Source organism: Equus caballus, chromosome 28 (genome assembly GCF_041296265.1).
Source record: "Equus caballus isolate H_3958 breed thoroughbred chromosome 28, TB-T2T, whole genome shotgun sequence".
NCBI classification, from domain to species: Eukaryota; Metazoa; Chordata; class Mammalia; order Perissodactyla; family Equidae; genus Equus; species Equus caballus.
The window spans coordinates 47,844,716-47,866,064 of record NC_091711.1 but is presented as its reverse complement, the minus strand read 5'-3'; the positions used below and the strand labels follow the sequence as shown (position 1 = coordinate 47,866,064).

Here is a 21,349-nt window from a genome sequence, read left to right as displayed (position 1 = left end):
TGCCATTGAGAACAGGAATTTTTAGTGCAGGAGAAAGGAGATACAGGTCAATGAGTTTAAGTTAAAATGCTATAGTCCTGAATTTGAATAGGCAGTGTCGGGGTAGACTTATGGTGTATTTCTTTAAAAACAAATGTTCGCCTGCTCTGTCCAATGAGAATGCCTCAGAAGCAAGGGCCACCGGCATAGCAGTGAGCACCCTTAGTATGAAACTGTGGTCTCTAATTTCCCCTGAAGGAAACCAGAGCTTGTTGGAAAAAGGGCTGATTCCAGGTCTGGGACAAGGAGTGGACAAGATGGGCCTGGAACGTCTTGTCACACCAAAAGAGCAAGAAGCTCTCAAAGACCACTGGGGTCTTGTCAAAATGACCCAGATGCCACAGAACAGTCGCCCACCAGCCAGGGATGGGACACCTGGAACACCGATAGGGTTCTAACTGCAGTGGATTGAAACACCTCAAATATGGTTAAATCCATGGGTTCATACTGGTGCCCAAAAGAGCGCACATTTACAGTTTACCAGGGCAGCAACTCATTATGCTGAAACTCATAAACGAACGGGGGAAATCAGCCTTCATCCTTCCTTCCTGGATGATCTGTGACAAGGGGGACCAGAGGGTTGATGAACGAAAGCTTCTTTTTACGGAATTTCAGCCAACAAATGAAGAAGCAAGGATAGACATTGAATGGCACCATTTTGCCACCCCAGACCAGCCTCTCTCCAGCTCCTCTGCCTGTGCAAAGACTGCACCCACCGACCAACATGCCCTCAAACAGACCCGCAAACCGCAAACTCAGCCGCTCCTTTGCCCACAGGATGCCCATGGGCAAAACCGTCATCCAGAGAGCAAGGTGGGGCCCCCCAGCTCTGCCTCTGCCAGAGAGGGTTTGCCTGAAGCCTCAAAGAAGCCTGGTGAGCAGAGGAGCGACTTTCCAGACCAAAGCCCCGGGGCTCCTGTTTTGAGGAGGAAGAGCCCGACAAGGAAGCAGGAGGAGTGATGCCATGTGGTGGCCAAGAGCACAGACTGGAGATGGATGCCTGGGCTTGAGTCCTGGCTCTGCTGCATACAGGCTGTGTGACTCAGGACAAGTTGCTGAGCCTCTCTGTGCCTGAGTTTCTTTGTCTATTAAGGAGGGATCAAACAGAACATCCCACCAAGGGTCATTATGAGGAATCTGTGAGTTAGTATTTCTAAAGCATTTAAAACAGTGCCTGGCACAGAGTGAGTGCGATATAAGTGAAACCTTGAAATTTCATCCAACCATTCATTATTCATTTCGCAAACATTTACCCATCAGCTGCTCTTGCCAGGTCCTGCCTGGGCTCTGGGTTGGCAGAGATGAACCAAAGGAAAGTACAATATATATACAAGTAACCACATCCCAAGATAGCCTGGGACTGGCAATCTGTGAGGGGTCCTGGGTTCAGAGGGACTTGAAGAGGCAGGATGGAGTACCTCTTCCTGGAGTGGTCAGGGCAGGCTTCTTGGAGGAGGGGGCATTTAAGCTGGGCGTGGAGGCATGGGCTAGCAATGACAGGCCAAGGCACATGCAGCCCACTGATTGGCTGATTTATCTGTAGGAGTTTGAACACTGCCGAGTGCTAAGTCTGTTGGGACCAAGGATCTGAAATGACTTTGTGGCAGAGCTGAGAGCAGACTCTTAAACCCACGTGGTTTGGCAGCCTGCACATTGCCCCTGCCTGGCATCTCCCCTGAGGGGTATCCACAGCCCTGGCCAAGCTGGAGTCAGGGAGGGACTGGCGTGGGCTGATGGCCTCCTAACACCACTCCTTTCCCATACCTTGGCTGCATCCTGAGGTTGGGGGTCCTGACACTAACATGCCCTATGAAGCAAGACCCCTGGGAGCCTGGCCTGCCCCACCCCATGTAACGCTTCTGAAGTGTCACCCCCCTTCAGGCCTCCAGCCCTTGCCAAGGCCCAAGGCTATCGTAAGGTGCTGCTCAGAGCCAACGTGGGAGCCTGGGGCCTGCCTGGACAGAGACTGCAGCCAGGAGCCAGGGAGTGGCACCGACTCCTGGGAAGACAGCCAATGCCTGCGCCAGCCTGCCCAGCACACCAGCTCCCCCCAGCTATCTATGATGTAGCTGTCAAGGTACACCCCTATCCCTGTAGCTAATGATGCAGCCATCAAGGCCTAGACCAGCTGTAACCTCCTCTGGGAAGCCCTCCTGACCCCAGGTTGGGCCAGGGGTCTCCATGGGGTTTCCAGCCTTAGGACTTCCCTCTGCGACATGGATGGAGTGAGGAGTTACATGTGACAGAAAAACCAACTCGGACCAGCTCAAGCAAAAAAGGAAATGTATTAACACACATAGCTGCCAAGTCCAGGGTGTCCTTCAGGCACAGCTGGATCCAGGGCTCAAAGGGCTCTGAGTCTGTTTGTTTTGGCTCCATCTCATGGCAGTTTCAGGCCAAAATTCTCCCTTGTCAGCAACCCTGGCAGAACCAGAGATTTCCTCTGCCCAACTGTTCTAACAAAAGTGTCAGAACTGGGCCTCGCTGGCTGTGGTTGACCTGGCTGGGGTCACCCCTCCATCTCCCTGAAGCATGAAGGACTGGGGTTAGCTCTACCTGGACCACGTGATGTGAGAGCCGGGAAGGAGAAAGGGTGCAGTCAGCCGTGGAAGGGGAAATGGAGCTGGCGAGGGAGCAACAGAGCTGTCAGCCTTGTGGCTGGCTCCCCACCAGACTGCCTGCCGCTCGGGCTGGGACAGCGTCCAAGACCGCTGCGCCCCAGGGCTGCCCTGGACGAGGCCGTAACAGAGCAAGGGCTGTAGCATGCTGGCTTTGGTGGGTTCCTCAGGGCCTTGTCACATGCTGTTCCCTTTGTCTGGAAGCACTGGGTACGTCCCTCCCTCCTCCAATTAGCACCCCCTCTCCTGGAATTCTAATCAGATGCCCCGTAGACTCTCCCGCTCTGACCTCCTGGCCCTCTAACCTCTCTTTCAGATCTTCTGTCTTCTCACCTTTCTATGCCGCATCCTGGGAAACTTCTTCAGATCTATGCTCCCTCTCACTGATTCTCTCTTCAGCTCTTTGATTCCTGGAGTTTAAAGTCTCAACATTTAAATCTTCATTTCTAAAAGGGCTATCTGGTTGTTTTTTAAATCTATCTGGTCTTTTTTTTTTTAATAGACTCGTTCCTTTCTGCTCTTCTTCCTACTCCACATTTTATTGCTTCCTCTGTTTCAAACATTCAAATGTCTGAAGATTTGGGGTATCGAAATCCTTGTTGTTTCTACGGACTCTCACCTCGTGATGACCTGTTTCCTTGTGTTTCATCATTTTTTTTATTGTGAGTTCATATTGGTTGAGCTTCATCTGTAGGAATCCTGAGGCCTAAATCGGGCTGCCTTCCTCCAGGGAGAACTTCTGTCTGCTTCTGCCAGTCATAAGGGGGTACTCCCAATCTGGGACCGTTTTAATTTAATTTCTGACTTGGGATTCCCCTGTCTGTGAGGATGGCATAAATTTAACTGCAGCTCCGCATGAGAGCAGGCTTGTGGTTGCAAATCCTCAAGGGAAATTGCTGTTATTAAATATTTTCTCCCTGGAACCCTGAAGCACACGCCCAGATTTCCCTGTGGGCTCCCTTTGCCGGCAGGCAGAGTTAGTTGGGACCACTCTCTCCTTAAGGGGGTCGCCCCTCTGAGGATCTCAGCTCGATGTTGGAGTCTTGGGGTCGCTCCCCCTCACCACCCAGCACGCTGCAATGCCTCAGTCCTTATGCCTCGTGAGCACCCAGGGGAAACGCTGTTTCTTTGGTCTGTTTCCTTCTTTTTTGGGAAGTGGGGGCTTTCTTGAGCTCAGCAATGCCATAAAGTTATGTCTGTTGAGAGTGATCCTGAATCTAGTAGCTGCTGCCACCTGCAGTCAACTCATCACGTCATTCTGGGTGCTGTATCCTTGGTCACTGGTGCAGCCATCACCTTGCTTCTGAGGGGGCATTTAGAGAGAATAGGGTGCGCATTTTCGCGGCTAACCCGTGGAGAGGGGTCTGCCCCACGCGCGCATCCTCCTTGGCTCTCGTGCTGAGGAAAGCCTGTTTCCAAGCCTTGAAGTCTACGGCAGCACAGGCTTCCCGGTGGCCTCATGGACACCCCAGAAGACGGCCAGCAGGATGCACAGGAGGAGGTGGTGGTGTGCTGTGTACCTGTGTTGGGGGCCCCCAGGGGATGTTGTGGGAAGAGCCCTGAGGATGGGCAGACTTCTCTGCTGACAGCAGGCTTCTGAGAATGCCAGGGCACAGCTGCCAGGTCTGGCCCTGGCACAGCGTCACTTCTGCTGCATTCTGTGGGTTAATGCGAGTGAGGGCCAGTCCAGATTCAGCTGGGAGGGGACTCAAGTAGGGTGGGACACCAGGAGAAGTGGTGCACTTGGGGGCCATCTTTGGAGACTGGCTCCCACATGGTGGACCTTGCATTCAGCTCAGGTCTATGTATCAGACACGCAAGCCGTTTCTTAGCCACTTATGACCCTTCTCCTCTTGAGGGGCCATGTCCACACTTGGGGTCTCTGTTGGAGTCACAGTGAGGCCCCTCTTCTCTGAGAACTGCTCCTGCAGCCATATTTCTACCATGCGACCCTCAGAGCTAGTCCATATGCTGCTTGTATCAGTTATCTACCGCTGTGTAACAAAACTCCCCTAAATTTAGGAGCCGAAAACACAACCACTTATTATTTCTCACGAGGCTGCAGGCCAGCTGGGCAGTTCTGCTGATCTGGGCCCATCGTGTGTCTGTGGTCTGTGGGTCGGCTACGTGGCTTTGCCCTCTTGGCTGGGCTCCGGGCCTTCAGCTGGGCCAGCTCCTCTCTGCTGCACGTGCTCTCTCATCCTCCAGCAGGCTGGCCAGGGCTTGTTCCCACCGGGCAGGCTCAGAGCCAGAGCAGAAGTGCACGGGAGCCTTAAGGCCCAGGCGCAGGCTGGCACAGTGTCACTTCCACGGGATTCTCGTGGCCAAAACTAGTCATAAGGTCATCCACCAGATTCGCCACAGGCAGACAGCTTCCACCTGTGGACGAGCTGAAATGTCACTCTGAAGAATGCCGACCGCAGGGGTGCGGAGAAGGGGAGCCCGTGTCATGGGCCAGCGCTGTGCCCTGTGAGCCTGAGAGCAGCCCCATCCTGGTGCGAGGATGCCTGCTGAGAGATTTGGGGCCCTGCTCACCACTCACCACTTGGCCGGACACCTTCGTGTGTATCCCCATGACCCTGCCCCACCCTAACGACTGCACCACGCTGGACTTCACCCGAGCCAGGCCAGCTCAGGAGCCGGGAATTAGAAACGAGATTCTTGTCGCTCCGTGTGAGCTGCTGGTTTGAACCAAGGAGAGCTGGGCGCCAATTATGGGGTACGTGGAGAAGCTGAGAAAACAGGTCAGAGAGAGATCGGAGTGAAGATGGGGACCCAGAGAGGCCAAGAGGGAGCGGGGAGGGAGACAGAGAGCGGCTACGCAGCGTGTGTGTGTGTGTATGTGTGTGTATTTATGAGTGTATATTTGTGTGTGTGTTTGTGTGTGTGTTTGCGTGGATGTGCGCGAGATAGGAGGGGTCAGGTGACCGCTGTGGCCCCCCTCTGCGCACCCCCAGCCCTCTGGGTGCCCCCACCATGGGGCAGGGCCCTCCTTCCCCTCCAGGGCCCCCTCTCGGGGGCACTGGGCTGCGGGTGGCTCACGAGAGCCTCTGCTCCCAGGAGAAGGTGGGGGGCGGGGAGTGGAAGGAAGGTGGCTGGAGGTCCCTGGGCGTGCATCCTGGCTCCCCTGATGACTGCCACTTGTGCTCACTGGTCACGGACCCACTCAGTGTCCTCTTCTAAAAGGTCATAGTCATCTTCATTTTGTGGGTGGGCGGGGCTTTGAGCAGCTCAGTTCACCAGATGGCAGCGTCCCCACCTTCCTTGTGGCCAACCAGAGTTAAACCTGACCAGAGACGCACAAGCCTGGTTCATGCAGAGCCCAGGTGGGTGAACAGCACGTGGGGAATCACCATGTGGCCATTGACAAAGCTCTTTGAGGGGGTCCTGGGCTCCAGAGTGGTCCGGGGTTGGGGAGGAGAGGGGGCTTTGAGCCCCCAACCTGTGTGACCCTTGGCAAGCCACCCAGCCTCTCTGAGCCCCTTTTCCCCATGGGTGAGGCTCCCCACCAGGCAGTGCTAATGGTGGAGCTGGAGAGTGAGGAATTCTCGATGAGGTCTGGCAAAAGCCAAATGAGATGGCTTCTCACTCTTTTACAGAGGAAGAAACAGAGGGCTTCATGTCTTCCCCAGGCGCACAGGCTGCTTGCCAAGGCCAGCTCTCCAGCCCTCCCCTCTGCGCTGGCATCCCCGAGGGGTCACATTGCACAGCGGGCCACTGAGCAAGGCTCTAGTCAAAGGAGTGAACCTCAAGTGCCAGGATTTCTGTCCACGAGAAGGACAAGTGAGCAGAGCTCTGGGGCCTGGCCGCCCCAAGGACATTTCTGCTGGGGGCTGTGGGATGACCACTGCCCCCCATCCCAGTCTGGTGCTCCACGTGGCATCGAGGGCAGACATCCTTTCAGGGGAACAGTCTCTGCCTCGTGCTCTCTGGGCACCCCTCACAGTGGCGTCTGCCCTCTCTCTCCATCCCCAGCCTCACCACGCTCCCGTCCACCGCTATTCTCAAATGCACTCCTGACTGTGTTCCTTCTTAGTTTAATTCCCCGTCACCTCCACTGTGAAGGCCAGACTCCTTAACCCAGCCCCTGCCCACCTCTGGCCTCATCTCCAACCCCTGCCCCCTGTGTCTCACTCCCTAGTCGTACCAAATTGCTTATAGTCTCCACCCTCCCCCCAACACATACATACCACGTTCTGTTCCTCCACTATGTCTTTGCACAAGTTGTTCTCTCTGGCTGGAATTCCACATTTCCATCTATCTGGTGAACTCCTATTCACACTTCAAAACCCAGCTCCCTGTAAAGCTTTCTCAGACACCTTTCTCTGTCATAAGTGGGAGACATCACTTTCTCTTTGGAGTGACCCTGTCCATTGGTTTTATCCCACAGTGTTTTAACCATTATGTGTGCACGTCTCTCTGCCCAGTGGACTGAACTTGGTGAGGGCAAGACAGCACATCCGATTAAGTGGGCCCCACATCTGATTAGGTAGGCCCTCGGCAGTGGTGTATGGCCCAGACGAAATGAAGTACCCTTCCCCCAATATTGGCCCCTGGAAACATCTCCATAGACATGTGGTGAGGGTTTGGGGGTCACAGTGGTATCCCTGAGAGGGCCAGCCTTAGGAATGTTCTGGGTCTCCCCTCTGGAACAAAGGCCCCCCTCTGCTCCTAGGAACACCCTGGTCAGAGTGACTGGTGATGAATGGATGCTTTGGGCTTCTGCCGACAGCCCCGCCCATTCTTCGCTTCGGCAGGCTGCGTGAGCAGAGGCTGTCCCCCAGAAGCCCCTAGCTCAGCCCCCTGAGGCAGCCAGAATAGTGTCCCCCATCTCGGATGTCACGTCCGGATCTCCCAACCCTGTGAGCATGTTGTTGCAAGAGGAATGACGGTTGCATATGGAACTGAGATTGCTAATGGGCCGAGCTTGAGAAGGGGAGATGGTCCTGGATTATCTGGGTGGGTCCAATAGAATCAGAAGAATCCTTCAAAGTGGAAGAGGGAGGCGGGAGAGTCAGTTTCAGAGTGATGTGACCTGAGAAAGGCCATTGTGACCGCCCCCGCTGGCTTTGACTGTGGAGGATGCGGCCGTGAGCCAAGGCATGCGGGAGGTCTCAGGAAGCTGGGAAAGGCAGGAAAACGGGTTCTCTGCCGAGCCCCCGGGAAGGATGTGGCCCTGCTGTCATCTGACTTTAGCCCCGTGAGGCCCTATTGGACTGCTGACCTCCAGACCTGTAGGATAGTAAACGTGTGCTGTTTTAAGCCACTAAGTTTGTGGGATGTTCTTATATCAACCACAGGAAATGAACACACCCCATTTCACAGAGGAGGAGACTCAGCCCCAGAGAGGAGAAGGGACTTGCCCGGGCCCGCAGCCAGGCCTCCCCACTCGCTGCCCAGTGCTCCTTGTCTTGCCCACCGTCCTCCTCAGACAGCAGGGACAGGACCCCCAGCAAACACTCGCCGTTGATTCCGCACAGGTGAAAGGCTAGAGAAAGCACGTCAAGTCCATTTTTCTGGGCTCCCCAGCAAATGAGTGAATTTTGTGGACAGAGAAGCACGTGTGCCTTGAATCATGCAAAGCAACCAGTTAACTAATTTTGACAGAAGTTGAAACTTGCAGGCACCACACGTGCTGCCAACGGCCCCTGCTTGTCCTCCTGTCCCCCTGCAGCAGGTGGCAGTGAGCCATGGATGTCAACTGGATCTGGAATTTCCTAGTTTCGTGGGTGCCTGGAACACCCACCTCCTGCATCCCCGGGCCAGCCCGGTGGCTCCGGCCTATTTATGGCGTCCTCATCCGTCTTGTCTCCTTTGATCAGGGCAGGAGCTGCTCTCCTCCAGCAGCTGCAGATCTCAGCACGCACACCAGTTCCCACAGGGTGTGACTCATGCGCCCCACCCTGTGAGGGCCCTCCTCTGCCAGCAGGGCTGGGGGGCCCTGGGGCTCGCCTGCTGCCCAGGTCGGAGCCAGCGCCGGGCTGCGCCTCTGCACACTCCACACGACTCCAAGAGCCCCCAGGACCTCCGGCCAGCTTCTCCCCTGGGGATCTCGGCTGACGTCTGCAAGGAAGAGGCCTTCACCCTTCAGGATGAAACGATGAGGGGTCCCTTTTCTCCCTGGCAAGACTGGTGACCAGGAGACCCTTGGCGTTGGTGGCTCCTCAGGGATAGTACCTCTTGCCTGGAAGCGACACGGGTTTCAGATGCCCCCTCCCCCGCCAGTCACAGGATGGCCAAAGTTTTCTGGATTTGGGCTTGCCTTCGAGGCCAGATGGCCTGCCCCCCCAGCCCTGGGAAGCACAGAGTGGCCGGTTCCTTCAGGCTCGAGGTCAGGCTTCTCCTGGTGGACAGGGGCAGCCCTCTGCTCCATGTCCTGCCCCAGCATCCTGGAGTGGCTGGCTCCCTCTCCTGTCCTCTCAGCAGCTGCCCTTCCCCACTGCCTCCTGGTGACCCGGGCAAGGAGGCCTGTGCTGTGTTTCCGACACGTCCACGTAGCCAGTGGCTGGGCTCAGGTGTGGAGTGTCGCTGAGGGGCTGGGCCGAGCAGACATTCCACTGTAACAATGGTAAAAAGAGCGACGATCTTTCAGCTCCCACTCGCTGGACCTAGGGCCTTCCCGGGTGTCACTTCCCCTCCCTGCGCCACGCCTTCGTCTCCCAGATGCGGACACAGAGGTCCCTCGCTGGACGGGACTCATGCAGAGGAGGAGGCAGAGGGAGGGGGCTGGCTCTCAAGCTTTGCAACCCTGGGACACAGAGCTTTCTTTTAATTTTTAATTTTTTTTTTTTTAAGATTTTATTTTTTCCTTTTTCTCCCCAAAGCCCCCCGGTACATAGTTGTATATTCTTAGTTGTGGGTCCTTCTAGTTGCGGCATGTGAGATGGTGCCTTAGCGTGGTCTGATGAGCAGTGCCATGTCCGCGCCCAGGATTCGAACCAACGAAACACTGGGCCGCCTGCAGCGGAGCGCGCCAACTTAACCACTCGGCCACGGGGCCAGCCCCAATTTTTAATTTTTTAAGAAGATATAATTAGGATTTTGGGACTGTCTTTACCTTGTCCGGGTCTCCCCCGTCCTTGCAGAATCACTAATGACACCATTCCTGCCCACGATCACGTGCCCATCTCCCCCAAACCCCGGGAACGTTTGCAAGTTTAGCAAGAGAAATAAACAAGGAGGGAGCTCCCGGTCACCCTGTTCCCTCCTCTTCCCTCTGAGAGGGACGTGAGGAGGTGGGGGCTTCCTGAGGGGGCCACGGGGGCCTTTTCCATCTCCACCTCCCTGCAGCTCCCAGGGAGTCCCGCACAGAGCGGTGCTCACTAACCGTGTTTCCAACTGAGTCGTCGGGTGCACTGCGGCCTTCTGTAAGGAGACCGCACGGAGGAAGGCACTGATGTGTGATCCCCGAGACCGCAGAGGCAGAAGGCGTGGAGGTGGAGGAACAGAGGGAGGGGGCCGATTGCCCGCCAGCCCACAGGTGGGGGCAACCTTGGCAGCTCTATTTCTTTCCCCCTTCCCCCACTCCATGGGCAAGAAGTGCTGACTCACCTCCAGACCCCAGTCAAGATAGGACCGCTTCTCCCTCCTCCACAGCCCCCATCAGTCCCTATCAGGAGGCCTGTAGCGCGGCCTCCAAGATCCTCTCCATCCACCTCCATCAGCCAGAGTGAGGGTTTGAAAGCATAAATCACATCACTGAACGCGCCTGCTCTCAGCTGCCCAATGCCTTCTCATTAGACGCACAAGAAAAACCAAAGTCCTGGCCGTGGTCCATGTGACAGCTTCCACCCAGCCCAGCCTCAGATACCCCCAGCACACAAACTCCTGCCTCAGGACCTTTGTACCTGCTGTCTTCCCTGCCAGGAATGTGCTTCCTCCAGATGTCCCCTTCAGTCTCTGCCCTTTGTCACCCGGCTGAGAGGCCTTTCCCAATCACCTCACCCCAGATAGCCCTCCTACCACTCTCTCCCCATTATTTTGCTTTATTTCCTTCACCGGAAGTTGAATATTTCCTTATATTTACTGTCTGTATTCTCCCATGAGAATAATCTCTCTACAAGGGCACAGTGTTGCCTGCTGTGTTCACCACGGTATTGCATGGACAGTGAGTGAGTGCAAGAAGGGAAGGAGAATGCCAGGGGCAGGGCCCTGGGCAGCTGGAGTATCCCCCACGGCATGGAGGCCCTCGATGGGGACGGAGGAGGGTGATGGTGTCAGGGCAGGGACAGGAAAGCAGAGGCCACTGCCCTCCCAGCTCACTCTGCCTATCCTGCCTTGGGCAGCATCAGTGCCCCTCCCTGTACCCAGCATGGACCGAGGAAAGTCCCCAAGGAAAGTCCCCTGTGAGCCATTGATGAAGCGTGGTTGGTTCCCAATGTCAAAATATAAAAATAAAGAATAATTTCCAAAAAGATTTTGTCTGGAGTTTGCAGAAAGAAAGATCTTGCTTTTTTTTTTCTCCACTCAAAAGGAAGGGAGGTTATTCAAAACAGTCCAACAGTGGGAACAACCCAAATATCCATCAGGCGGTGAGTGGATAAACAAACCAGGGTCTATCCACACAGTGGAATATTACTCAGCAGTAAAAATGAATGAGGTCCTGATTCGTGCTATAACGTGGACAATCAGTGAAAGGAGCCGGACACAAGGGCCACACATTGTGTGATTCCATTTCAATGAAACGTCCAGAACAGGCAAATCCGTGGAGACAGAAGGTAGATGAGTGGTGACAGTAGGGGAGGGGGAAGAGAATGGAGACGAGCGCTCATGGGTACGGGGTTTCCTTCCAGGGTGATGACAATGTTCTGGAATTAGATAGTGGTGATGGTTGCACAACATAGTGAATATACTAAAAAACACTGAGTTTTACACTTTAAAAAGGGTGAGTTTTATGGTTTGTGAAATATATCTTAAAAAAAAAGAAGGGAGGTATGTGAAGGAGAAAAATAATTGAGTAAGACAACAGTGCCTCTCCCACATTGGCTTCATAATAATGCTTAGGGGGCGGAGGCAACAACAACGATGACAGTGGTGACAATAATAATAACAGAACAGGATGTCCGCCACTGTGGCCCCTGGCAAGTGCTGAGTCTTCCGGGCGGTGTCTGCATCCCCTTTCTCATCTGAGCCTGGAAGCAGTACCCTACTTGGCTCTGTTCCTGCCACTCATGGCTTTCCTTGGTCCTTGGGAGCCGGCCCCCCAGCTCCCCGCCCCGACAAATGTGCCCCCAAGTGCTGGGGAACTGCAGTTGGCCCTTCCTTGTCTGCCAGCTCAGGTCATTCTCCACGGGCTAGTGACCGGACCCGGTGTGAGAAGACTGGGTTTGAATTCCAGCCCCCCATCCCTGCGCCATGTGCTCTGAGCCTCAGTTTGCCACATATATAGCAGAGCCCCAGCGTGGCAGTGTGGCCAGGAGGTTGCATGGCCCAGCCTGCCCAGGGCTGAGGCTGCCCTGCCGATGTGCACATGCACATGCCAGGCTTGGGGCTCCTGCTGTCGCTGCCATGGGCTCAGGCCCAGCACTTGGTGGGCACCTGTGCAGGCAGGGTGGCAGGCATCTTGTCTCCAGCGGGGCAGAGACTGTGCTCGGCCACTAGAGGCCAGTGCAGCCTGAGGTGGGCCCTGTGGGCGGGCCCTGGGCTGGCTTGGTGGGCATGGGGTTGAGGGTAGGGGCAAGGGGCACCTTGTTTCCCTCCCCCCCAGGCTCCCCAGAGATGCGACGCAGCACTGGACACGAGACCTGTGCCCGTCACCCTGTGCTCAGAGCACTTCCAGTCAGACTGGAGAGTGGGACTCTAAGCCCTGCCCATGCCAGCTTCCAGAGTCTTCCAGGAACTTCCTGGAGCTCAGGTCTGTCCAGGGGTGGGCCTGGTTGCAGGTTGGTTGGGTGCTAGCCTCTCAGGGAGCACTGAGGGAGTTGGGGTCCTGGGAGGGGCCTTCACTCAGGGGCCCCCGAGGCCACACACCTCAGTCCAAGGGCCTGGGAGCCAGAAAGAAAGCCCAGGATTTATATTTAGAAGGTTCTGGCAACCTCTAAGCAGGAAAACAATTTTCTTTTTTGTCATATTGTTGTCTGGGTCTTTCAGGGCAGTGCTAATACATAAAACATTCCTGATTAGGGTCTAAATTCCCTTCCCCCTCTGCTTCTATTAACATTCTGATTAAGTCAATGTCCTGTTTTTGTTCCATGTTTTAACTTCCACAACTTTGTACGAGTCCATCCCCATCAAAGGTAAGGGGCCCTGGGGAGAGGACGGGGGCATGAGGAACTCTGTTCCCAAGAGGTTTTTCCCTCTGAATTCCAAAAAAAGGGCAAAGCGGGGCCCGGGCCCAGACTTGCTCTTCAGCTTTCACCAATGGGGTGTTTCTCTCCGCTCCTCACTGTTTAAAGACTGCCCGAGCCCTTCCCATGTAAGGATCAGATTCCAGAATTCACGTGGGTTCTGGTTTGAGCCCCCTGGCAAAAAGGGTTTTGAGCTGCTTTTTAGAACACATACAACACTACAGATCCATTGCTTCTGTCTTTTTTTTTCAATTCTATTTTTATTTTTAAAAGCATTTACTTTACGTGAAATGCCTCGGGGGTGTGTGCAAAATATAAACATCAATTACGATTCAATGAGCCCAAGGAGTCGTGGCAGTAACTTCAGGCAGAAAAACGGCATTAGACACGCAGTCTCTTCTGGCCAGCGGCTCTCAGGGGCAGCGGTGCCATTGCTGAACTCACACCATCCCCCGCTGTGTGACCCCCTAAGAGGGGCCCGGAGAGGCGATGAGTGTGAGGAAAGACCGCTGCTTTGAGCCACCCCCAAGGGGGAGGGGCAGAACACGGCCCCTCGGGTGGCACTGGACAGGCCAGCACACATGCTATGCCCCTTCCTGGAGCCCCAGGCACGTGCCCTCCCCTCCTGGGCCTCAGTCCACTTTCTATGAACACTCTAGGGGACCGGATCAGTGATGGAGCACAGACCCCTGGGCCATCGGAGGAAAGCTATAGCCCCTGCCTCTCCAGAAGCACAGACAAGTGCACGTGCCATTTAATCCACAATTTCAACCACGACCGTGGAGGCCGTGATGAAGCAACCAGGATGGCATGCTGGTGACAATGACACAACAACGCCAGGAGAGGTTAGTCCTGGTAGATCTGCCCCCGAGCCAGGCCTGTGCCAGCCTCTTTGTGCAGATGATCTCACGAATCCTCCGAGGACGCTGGGAATCTAGACTACTGCTATCTCCAGTTAGATGAGGAGTCAGGCCCTGGTGAAGCTCACACAACTAGTTAGTGGCAGACTTGGAACTTGACCCCTAGAAGGCGCCAGACATTTCAGATTCACCATTTCTGTTCTGCTGATGCAACTGGGCCGCCCCACACTCACATCACAAGCCGCAGCCTGTTTTTTAATTCTCCCCCCAACCCCACTCTTTAAAGTTGTGGACTGTAGCATACACGAATATGGAAAAGGGAATAAAGAATGTATGAAGAGCTCAGTGTAAGATCATAAAGCCAACACTCGGCCAACCCTCAGGTGCAGAAGTGGACCTCCCCGCTCCCCAGCCCGCCTCCGGGGACCATAGTCACATCACCTCCTTGCCTTTTGTGCTCTTTCCCCTGTTTGGTGCATTCCTAAACTGTAGGGTGGGGTCGGGCCTGCCTCTGCCTATCTGAGGGTAGAACCATCGTTTGTCTCTCCGCCTTTGGCTGGACATCCTGTTAGTGAGATCCCTCCCTGTGTTCCCCTCCCCTCCCTGGCACCAGGAAGTGGTACAGGGCCAGTCCCTGCGGTGTTACCTTGCAGCCAGCAGGTGTCTAATTCCGGAAAAGCATGCTCACACCCAAACTCATTCACTGCATTTGAATTTTCAAAAACCAGCAAGTGCAGCGCAACAGAACCTTTTGTTTATTTAAACCCAACCCACCCTATTTAAGGTCCAGTTGTGAAACAAGCACTTGGGGGTTTTCCAGCATGGGTGCCCTGGCTGTCCCCTTTGCCCCGGCTGGGTTGGAAGCTTTCCACTGGGAGGCGAGGGCAGGGTCCTCACTGCCTTCCTGACTAAATCTCCTGCCCTCTGATCCTCCCCAGGAGGAGAAGGGCATCCCAGGAGGTCCTGGGCGGTCACGCTTAAGGGATGGACTTTCTCTTCCTCCCCTTCCCTGCACACACACATTTCCCTACAGGGCTCGCCAGTGGAAACTCCCAGACTAAAACGTTCCAAAGCAAGTCTACCTTTTAGGTCAACAATAACCTCTTCAAATCGTTCCTAATGGGAAGAAAACGCTTACATTTGGTTTCAGCCCAAAGTCATTGTTTCCAGCAACTTTGACCAAAATTGGTTGCGTTTGTTTTTGTTGATTGATTGCGACCCGGGCCCCACACCCATCTGAGCTCAGCTCAGAAATGCGGTGGCCCGATCCGACCCTCCCTTGTCAAAAAGGGCCGCTCTAGTGACGCGTGCGCAACATCTGCCACTCCTACCGCTTCTCCGGGACCAGGAGGGGCCTTCTCAGAGGGTGAGACTCCATTGGCTGCCCCCCAGCCCCCCACGCACCCCCAGGACTGAGAGGCAGGGGGGCTGGAGTGGGTTCTGGCACCCGGAGCTCTACCGAGGGCGAGTGCCCCGCCCCCCCCCCCCGACCCGGAGGTGGCACAGTCCTAAAGCTCCGTAGGAGGGGAGGTGTCGCACTGTCCTACTCCCTCTGCCCCGCCAGGCTACGCCCTGCAGGGGGCAGGGGGATGTCGCTTGGCTCTAAAGCCCCTCCCCCTGGTTCCCCGCAGGAGGAGGCTGTGTGTATCTCAGTGCTAAAGCTCCCTCCCCAGTCTGTTCCGAAGCAGACGGGGCAGAGGGTGCCGTCGTACAGTGCATCCCCCCACCCCGGTGGTTCCCCGCCCCACGCCGCCTCCAGGGCCGGCGCTGCCGGCTGCCGCGCTCCGGGAGCAGCCAGGAGGCTCTGGGGCCGGACGGCGCGTCCGCGAACGCTCAGGCCGGTCGCAGGCGCGGGAGACAGGCTCGCCCCCGCCGCCCCCACTCCAAACCCCAAGCGTCAACCCGAGCTGCATTTCTTTTCGCTTAAAAGGTGCGCTTTAAACCAAGTGGGACCGGAATCCGGCTAGTTGCCTAGTGGGTTTCAAAGTCCAGGGGAGTTTTGTGGGGGTAAAGCACTTGAGCCTCTGGCATTTTGCTGTAAATGTATAACCGCCCCCAGCAGACGCCGCAGTTCTTCCTGGGGGGCGGGTGCCCGGGCCCCTGCCCGGCACCTCCACACCCGTCCCTCTCCCCTCCTGGGTCCAGCTCGCGCGGCGGCCGGGGCGGCGTTCTCTGAGAATCACTTCTGCCGCGCCTGGCCCCCCGGACGAGCAGAGCCACCGCCCCACTGGTAGCGGCCGGGGGCCCCCAGCGCTGCCTTTCCCTGCCCGGCTCCCTCGGCTCCGCCCCCTGGGGAGGTTGGGTGGGGAGGCCGCTGGGGAGAGGGCCCGGCCCCCAGCCCCCGCCCCTGCTGCGCCCCCGCGTCTCCATAGCGATCCTCCCGGCGCTCACCTCCAGGCCGGCTCCCCCCGGGTCTGAACAATACGCGGCGGGGCCGGGGGCGGGGCCGGGCCGGGGGCGGGGAGAGCGCGGGCAGAGGGGGCGCGGGCCGAGCGCACCGCCCAGGCAGCAGCCGGCCACCGGGGTCTGAGCGGTGCGGTGCGGCCCTGCCCGCTCCGAGAGCGCAGCCCCCGCCCCGCTCCGGGCCCGCCCCGCTTCCCACGCCGCTCGGCCGAGCCCGCGCGGGAGCCACCTGGAGCCGCCTGGAGCCGCCACCACCGCAGGTTGATGCGCGGCGCCCTCCCGGGACGCGCGGAGGAGCCATCTTGAAACCAACTTCGCAAACTTTCGCAAAGTGTTCTCGAAGTGGAAGCTGCGGGGGAGACCGGGAGCGCGGCCCCCGGTGTCCCCGCCAGGGTCCCCGGGGAGGCAGGGCGCGGGCCGCCCCGAGGGCCCGGGGCTAGGCGCGCGGGAGCCGCCCCCCGGCCGTGCCGGGTGGATGCGGAGCCGCGCCGGGTGCATGGATTGTGCTCGGGCGCCCGGCTCGGGCTCGGGCTCCGGGCCATGGCGTCGCCGCCACCGCCCGTGCTGCCCGCGCTGCTGCTTCTGGCTGCGGCCGCCGCCCTACAGGCGCTGGGGCTTCGAGCGGCAGCCTGGGAGCTGCGCGTGCCCGGCGGGGCCCGCGCCTTCGCCCTCGGGCCCGCCTGGACCTACGCGCTGGACACCGCGCGCACGCCCCGGGCGCTGCGGGAGCTGCTGGACGTGAGCCGGGACGGACGGCTGGCCGGGCGTCGGCGGGGACCGAGCGCGGGGCCCCGGGGCTGCGCGCGCCTGGGGGGGCGCCCGCTGCCGCTGCATATCCGCCTGGTGGCCCGCGGCGCCCAGACGGCGCTGAGCCTCCAACTGCGGGCGCGCGCGCACGGTCCGGGCTGTGCCTCCCGGCCCCAGCGCCAACGGGCCCCCGGCGCGGAGCTGCGCGCGCGGACTGTGCTCACGGTGCCCGGGCCTGGCGCGGTGCTCTGTTTCCCGGCCCCCCGCGGCGGCGGGGCCACGCTGCATTCGGCGCTTGCGGCCCTGACCACGTTCCCTGCCTGCAGCTGCCCGCAGCACCCCGGCCCCCGCTGCCCACACCACTCTGTCTGTTTGCCACCCGGTGGGTCCGCCCGCCTGCGCCTGCTGTGTGCCCTGCGGCGCGCGGCAGGCGCCATCTGGGTGGAGCTGACGCTGGAGGCAGCTGCGGGGACACCCTCCCCGTCGCTGTCGCCGTCGCCGTCGCCACCAAGTCTCCCCCAGGCCCGGGCGGGGGCGGCTCGGCGGGCCCGGCGGGGCGCTGGCGGCAGCACGAGCCCGCAGTTCCCGCTGCCCAGCTACCAGGTGTCGGTGCCCGAGAACGAACCTGCGGGCACCGCGGTCATCGAGCTGCGCGCGCACGACCCCGACGAGGGCGAGGCGGGGCGCCTGAGCTACCAGATGGAGGCGCTCTTCGACGAGCGCTCCAATGGTTACTTCCTCATCGACGCTGACACGGGCGCGGTGAGCACGGCCCGCGCTCTGGACCGCGAGACCAAGGACACACACGTGCTCAAGGTGAGCGCCGTGGACCACGGCTCGCCGCGGCGCTCAGCTGCCACCTACCTCACTGTCACAGTCAGCGACACCAACGACCACAGTCCGGTCTTCGAGCAGTCCGAGTACCGCGAGCGCGTGCGTGAGAACCTCGAGGTGGGCTACGAGGTGCTGACCATCCGCGCCACCGACGGAGACGCGCCCTCCAACGCCAATATGCGCTACCGCTTGCTGGAGGGCGCGGGCGGCGTCTTCGAGATCGATGCGCGCTCGGGCGTGGTGCGCACACGGGCGGCGGTGGACCGGGAGGAGGCGGCCGCGTACCAGCTGCTGGTGGAGGCCAACGACCAGGGCCGCAACCCGGGCCCGCTCAGTGCCACGGCCACAGTGCACATCGTGGTGGAGGACGAGAATGACAACTACCCTCAGTTCAGCGAGAAGCGCTATGTGGTCCAGGTGCCCGAGGATGTGGCGGTCAACACGCCCGTGCTGCGCGTGCAGGCCACAGATGGAGACCAGGGCCAGAACGCGGCCATACACTACAGCATCGTCAGCGGGAACCTGAAGGGGCAGTTCTATCTGCATTCGCTCAGCGGGAGCCTGGATGTGATCAACCCGCTGGACTTCGAGGCCATTCGGGAGTACACGCTGCGCATCAAGGCACAGGATGGGGGCCGGCCTCCGCTTATCAATTCCTCAGGGCTGGTTTCGGTGCAGGTGCTGGACGTGAACGACAACGCCCCCATCTTTGTGAGCAGCCCCTTTCAGGCAGCCGTGCTGGAGAACGTGCCTCTGGGCCACTCGGTGCTGCACATTCAGGCGGTGGACGCCGATGCGGGTGAGAACGCGCGTTTGCGCTACCGCCTGGTGGACACGGCTTCCGCCTCCGTGGGAGGCGGCAGTGCTGGGCTCCAGGACCCCGCCTCGGCCTCGGATTTCCCTTTCCAGATCCACAACAGCTCTGGCTGGATCACCGTGTGCGCGGAGCTGGACCGCGAGGCGGTGGAGCATTACAGCTTCGGGGTGGAGGCGGTGGACCACGGCTCGCCGCCCATGAGCTCCTCGGCCAGCGTGTCCATCACGGTGCTGGACGTAAACGACAACGACCCCATGTTCACGCAGCCCGTGTACGAGCTGCGTCTGAACGAGGACGCGGCGGTGGGGAGCAGCGTGCTGACCCTGCGGGCCCGCGACCGGGATGCCAACAGCGTGATCACCTACCAGCTCACCGGCGGCAATACCCGGAACCGCTTCGCCCTCAGCAGCCAGAGCGGCGGCGGCCTCATCACCCTGGCGCTGCCGCTGGACTACAAGCAGGAGCGGCAGTACGTGCTGGCGGTGACCGCGTCAGATGGCACGCGTTCGCACACCGCACAGGTCTTCATCAACGTCACCGACGCCAACACCCACCGGCCGGTCTTCCAGAGCTCCCACTATACCGTGAGCGTCAGCGAAGACCGGCCTGTGGGCACCTCCATTGCCACCATCAGCGCCACTGACGAGGACACAGGTGAGAATGCACGCATCACCTATGTGCTGGAGGACCCCGTGCCCCAGTTCCGAATTGACCCAGACACTGGCACCATCTACACCATGACCGAGCTGGACTATGAGGACCAGGCTGCCTACACGCTGGGCATCACAGCTCGGGACAATGGCATCCCTCAGAAATCAGACACCACCTCCCTGGAGATTCTCATCCTCGATGCCAATGATAATGCTCCCCGGTTTCTGCGGGATTTCTACCAGGGTTCCGTCTTTGAGGATGCTCCCCCATCAACCAGCGTTCTCCAGGTCTCTGCCACGGATCGGGACTCAGGCCCCAATGGCCGCCTGCTGTACACCTTCCAGGGAGGGGATGATGGCGACGGGGATTTCTACATTGAGCCCACGTCTGGCGTAATCCGCACCCAGCGCCGGTTGGACCGGGAGAATGTGGCCGTGTACAACCTTCGGGCTCTGGCTGTGGATCGGGGTAGCCCAGCACCCCTTAGTGCCTCGGTGGACATCCAGGTGACCGTCTTAGACATTAATGACAACCCCCCAGTGTTTGAGAGGGATGAACTGGAGCTGTTTGTGGAGGAGAACAGCCCGGTGGGGTCCGTGGTGGCGAGGATTCGTGCCAATGACCCCGACGAAGGGCCCAACGCCCAGATCATGTATCAGATCGTGGAAGGCAATGTGCCCGAGGTCTTCCAGCTGGACCTGCTGAGCGGGGACCTGCGTGCCCTGGTCGAGCTGGACTTTGAGGTCCGGCGGGAGTACGTGCTGGTGGTGCAGGCCACGTCGGCCCCGCTGGTGAGCCGGGCCACAGTGCACATCTGCCTCCTGGACCAGAACGACAACCCACCAGTGCTGCCAGACTTCCAGATCCTCTTCAACAACTACGTCACCAATAAGTCCAACAGCTTCCCCACCGGCGTGATTGGCCGCATCCCGGCCCACGACCCTGACCTCTCGGACAGCCTCAACTACACCTTCCTGCAGGGCAACGAGCTGCAGCTGCTGCTGCTGGACTCTGCCACGGGCGAGCTGCAGCTCAGCCGCGACCTGGACAACAACCGGCCACTGGAGGCGCTCATGGAGGTGTCTGTTTCCGGTGAGTGGCCGTCGGGCTCCCGCTGGGCCGCCTGGAGCATCGCAGCGACCTGCCAGGGGCCCGCCTGGCGTGTTGGGGCGTATTCGGGCAGGGCCCGGGCAACTCTTTGTGGGTTTGTGGGCTCCGGTTGGATGGGATGCTGTGAGCTGGGGGCATGCTCCCCACCCAGGCCAGGGGAATGGGAGGGGCACACACGGCCCTGCTTCCCTCAGCATTTTTGCTGGGAGCAGGCCTGGGCTTCTTCAAGTTCAAGACCAGGGCTGCTTGGCGCTTTCCTCAGCAGGCTGTGGCTCCCGAGAGGCGCAGTTAAGACCTCGTCTTTGGGGTTATCTGAGTCGTCTGGTTTGCTTTTCGATGCTCTGCAGTCAGCCACACGCCTGTCTGGAAAGATCAAAGGTCACTGCCTGCCCCATGTGCCAATTAGTTCCTGGGTGGGACCGTTGGAAATTGCCGGATGGGTCCCTGAGTCACCCTGTAATAGGGCTGGAGTCAGTTCCCTTGGTGTCTCTTTTCTGTCTCCTCCAGAACATAACAATCGGGCAATGTAGGCTCGTCTGTGGGATCTCTTTGAAAAGCGCGGCCTCGTTTGATCTTGGCTTCTGCTCCTGGACACGGGCTTCTAATTTGGGTGTTGCTTAGAGGCCTGCCCAGGTTGCTGGTGGAGCCAGTGTGGGAACCCTGCTGGCTCGCTTTGGGGCCGGAGGTGAGCGGAAGAGGGAGGGTGTCAGCCCGGCCAGCCAGACACGGGCAGGCAAGAGTTGCTGCTGGCCCCCGAGTGCCAGGTGGGGCCTGCGGGGCCGGAGAGAGGGGACAAGGAGAGTGTATGGGATTTCAGATACATTGCAGAGGAAGAAGGATTTGGCAGGGGTTGGGGAACAATTATGAGACCCCCAGTGGCTCCTCAAGGAGACCCACAAGTGGACCTGATCGGCTGGTGCAGGCAGGTGACCTTAATTATGAGACCCAACTATTATGAAGACAGGCTCGGATCTGGGGGTTGAG

General features: G+C 58.7%; 1 protein-coding gene across 2 annotated transcripts in view; it reads left to right on the top strand.

Annotated features, from left to right (window-relative positions):
- Positions 1 to 16,523: 16,523 nt before the first annotated feature.
- Positions 16,524 to 21,349, top strand: part of CELSR1 (cadherin EGF LAG seven-pass G-type receptor 1) — a 148,099-nt gene continuing 143,273 nt past the window's right edge. The window contains exon 1 of one of the 2 annotated variants that reach the window (XM_023631339.2): positions 16,524 to 20,347. In XM_023631339.2, the coding sequence (XP_023487107.1) occupies positions 16,747 to 20,347 (3,601 nt within the window). In that variant the 5' untranslated portion in view covers positions 16,524 to 16,746. The remainder of the gene's footprint in view (positions 20,348 to 21,349) is intronic. The other variant, XM_023631340.2, reaches the window with a different exon arrangement.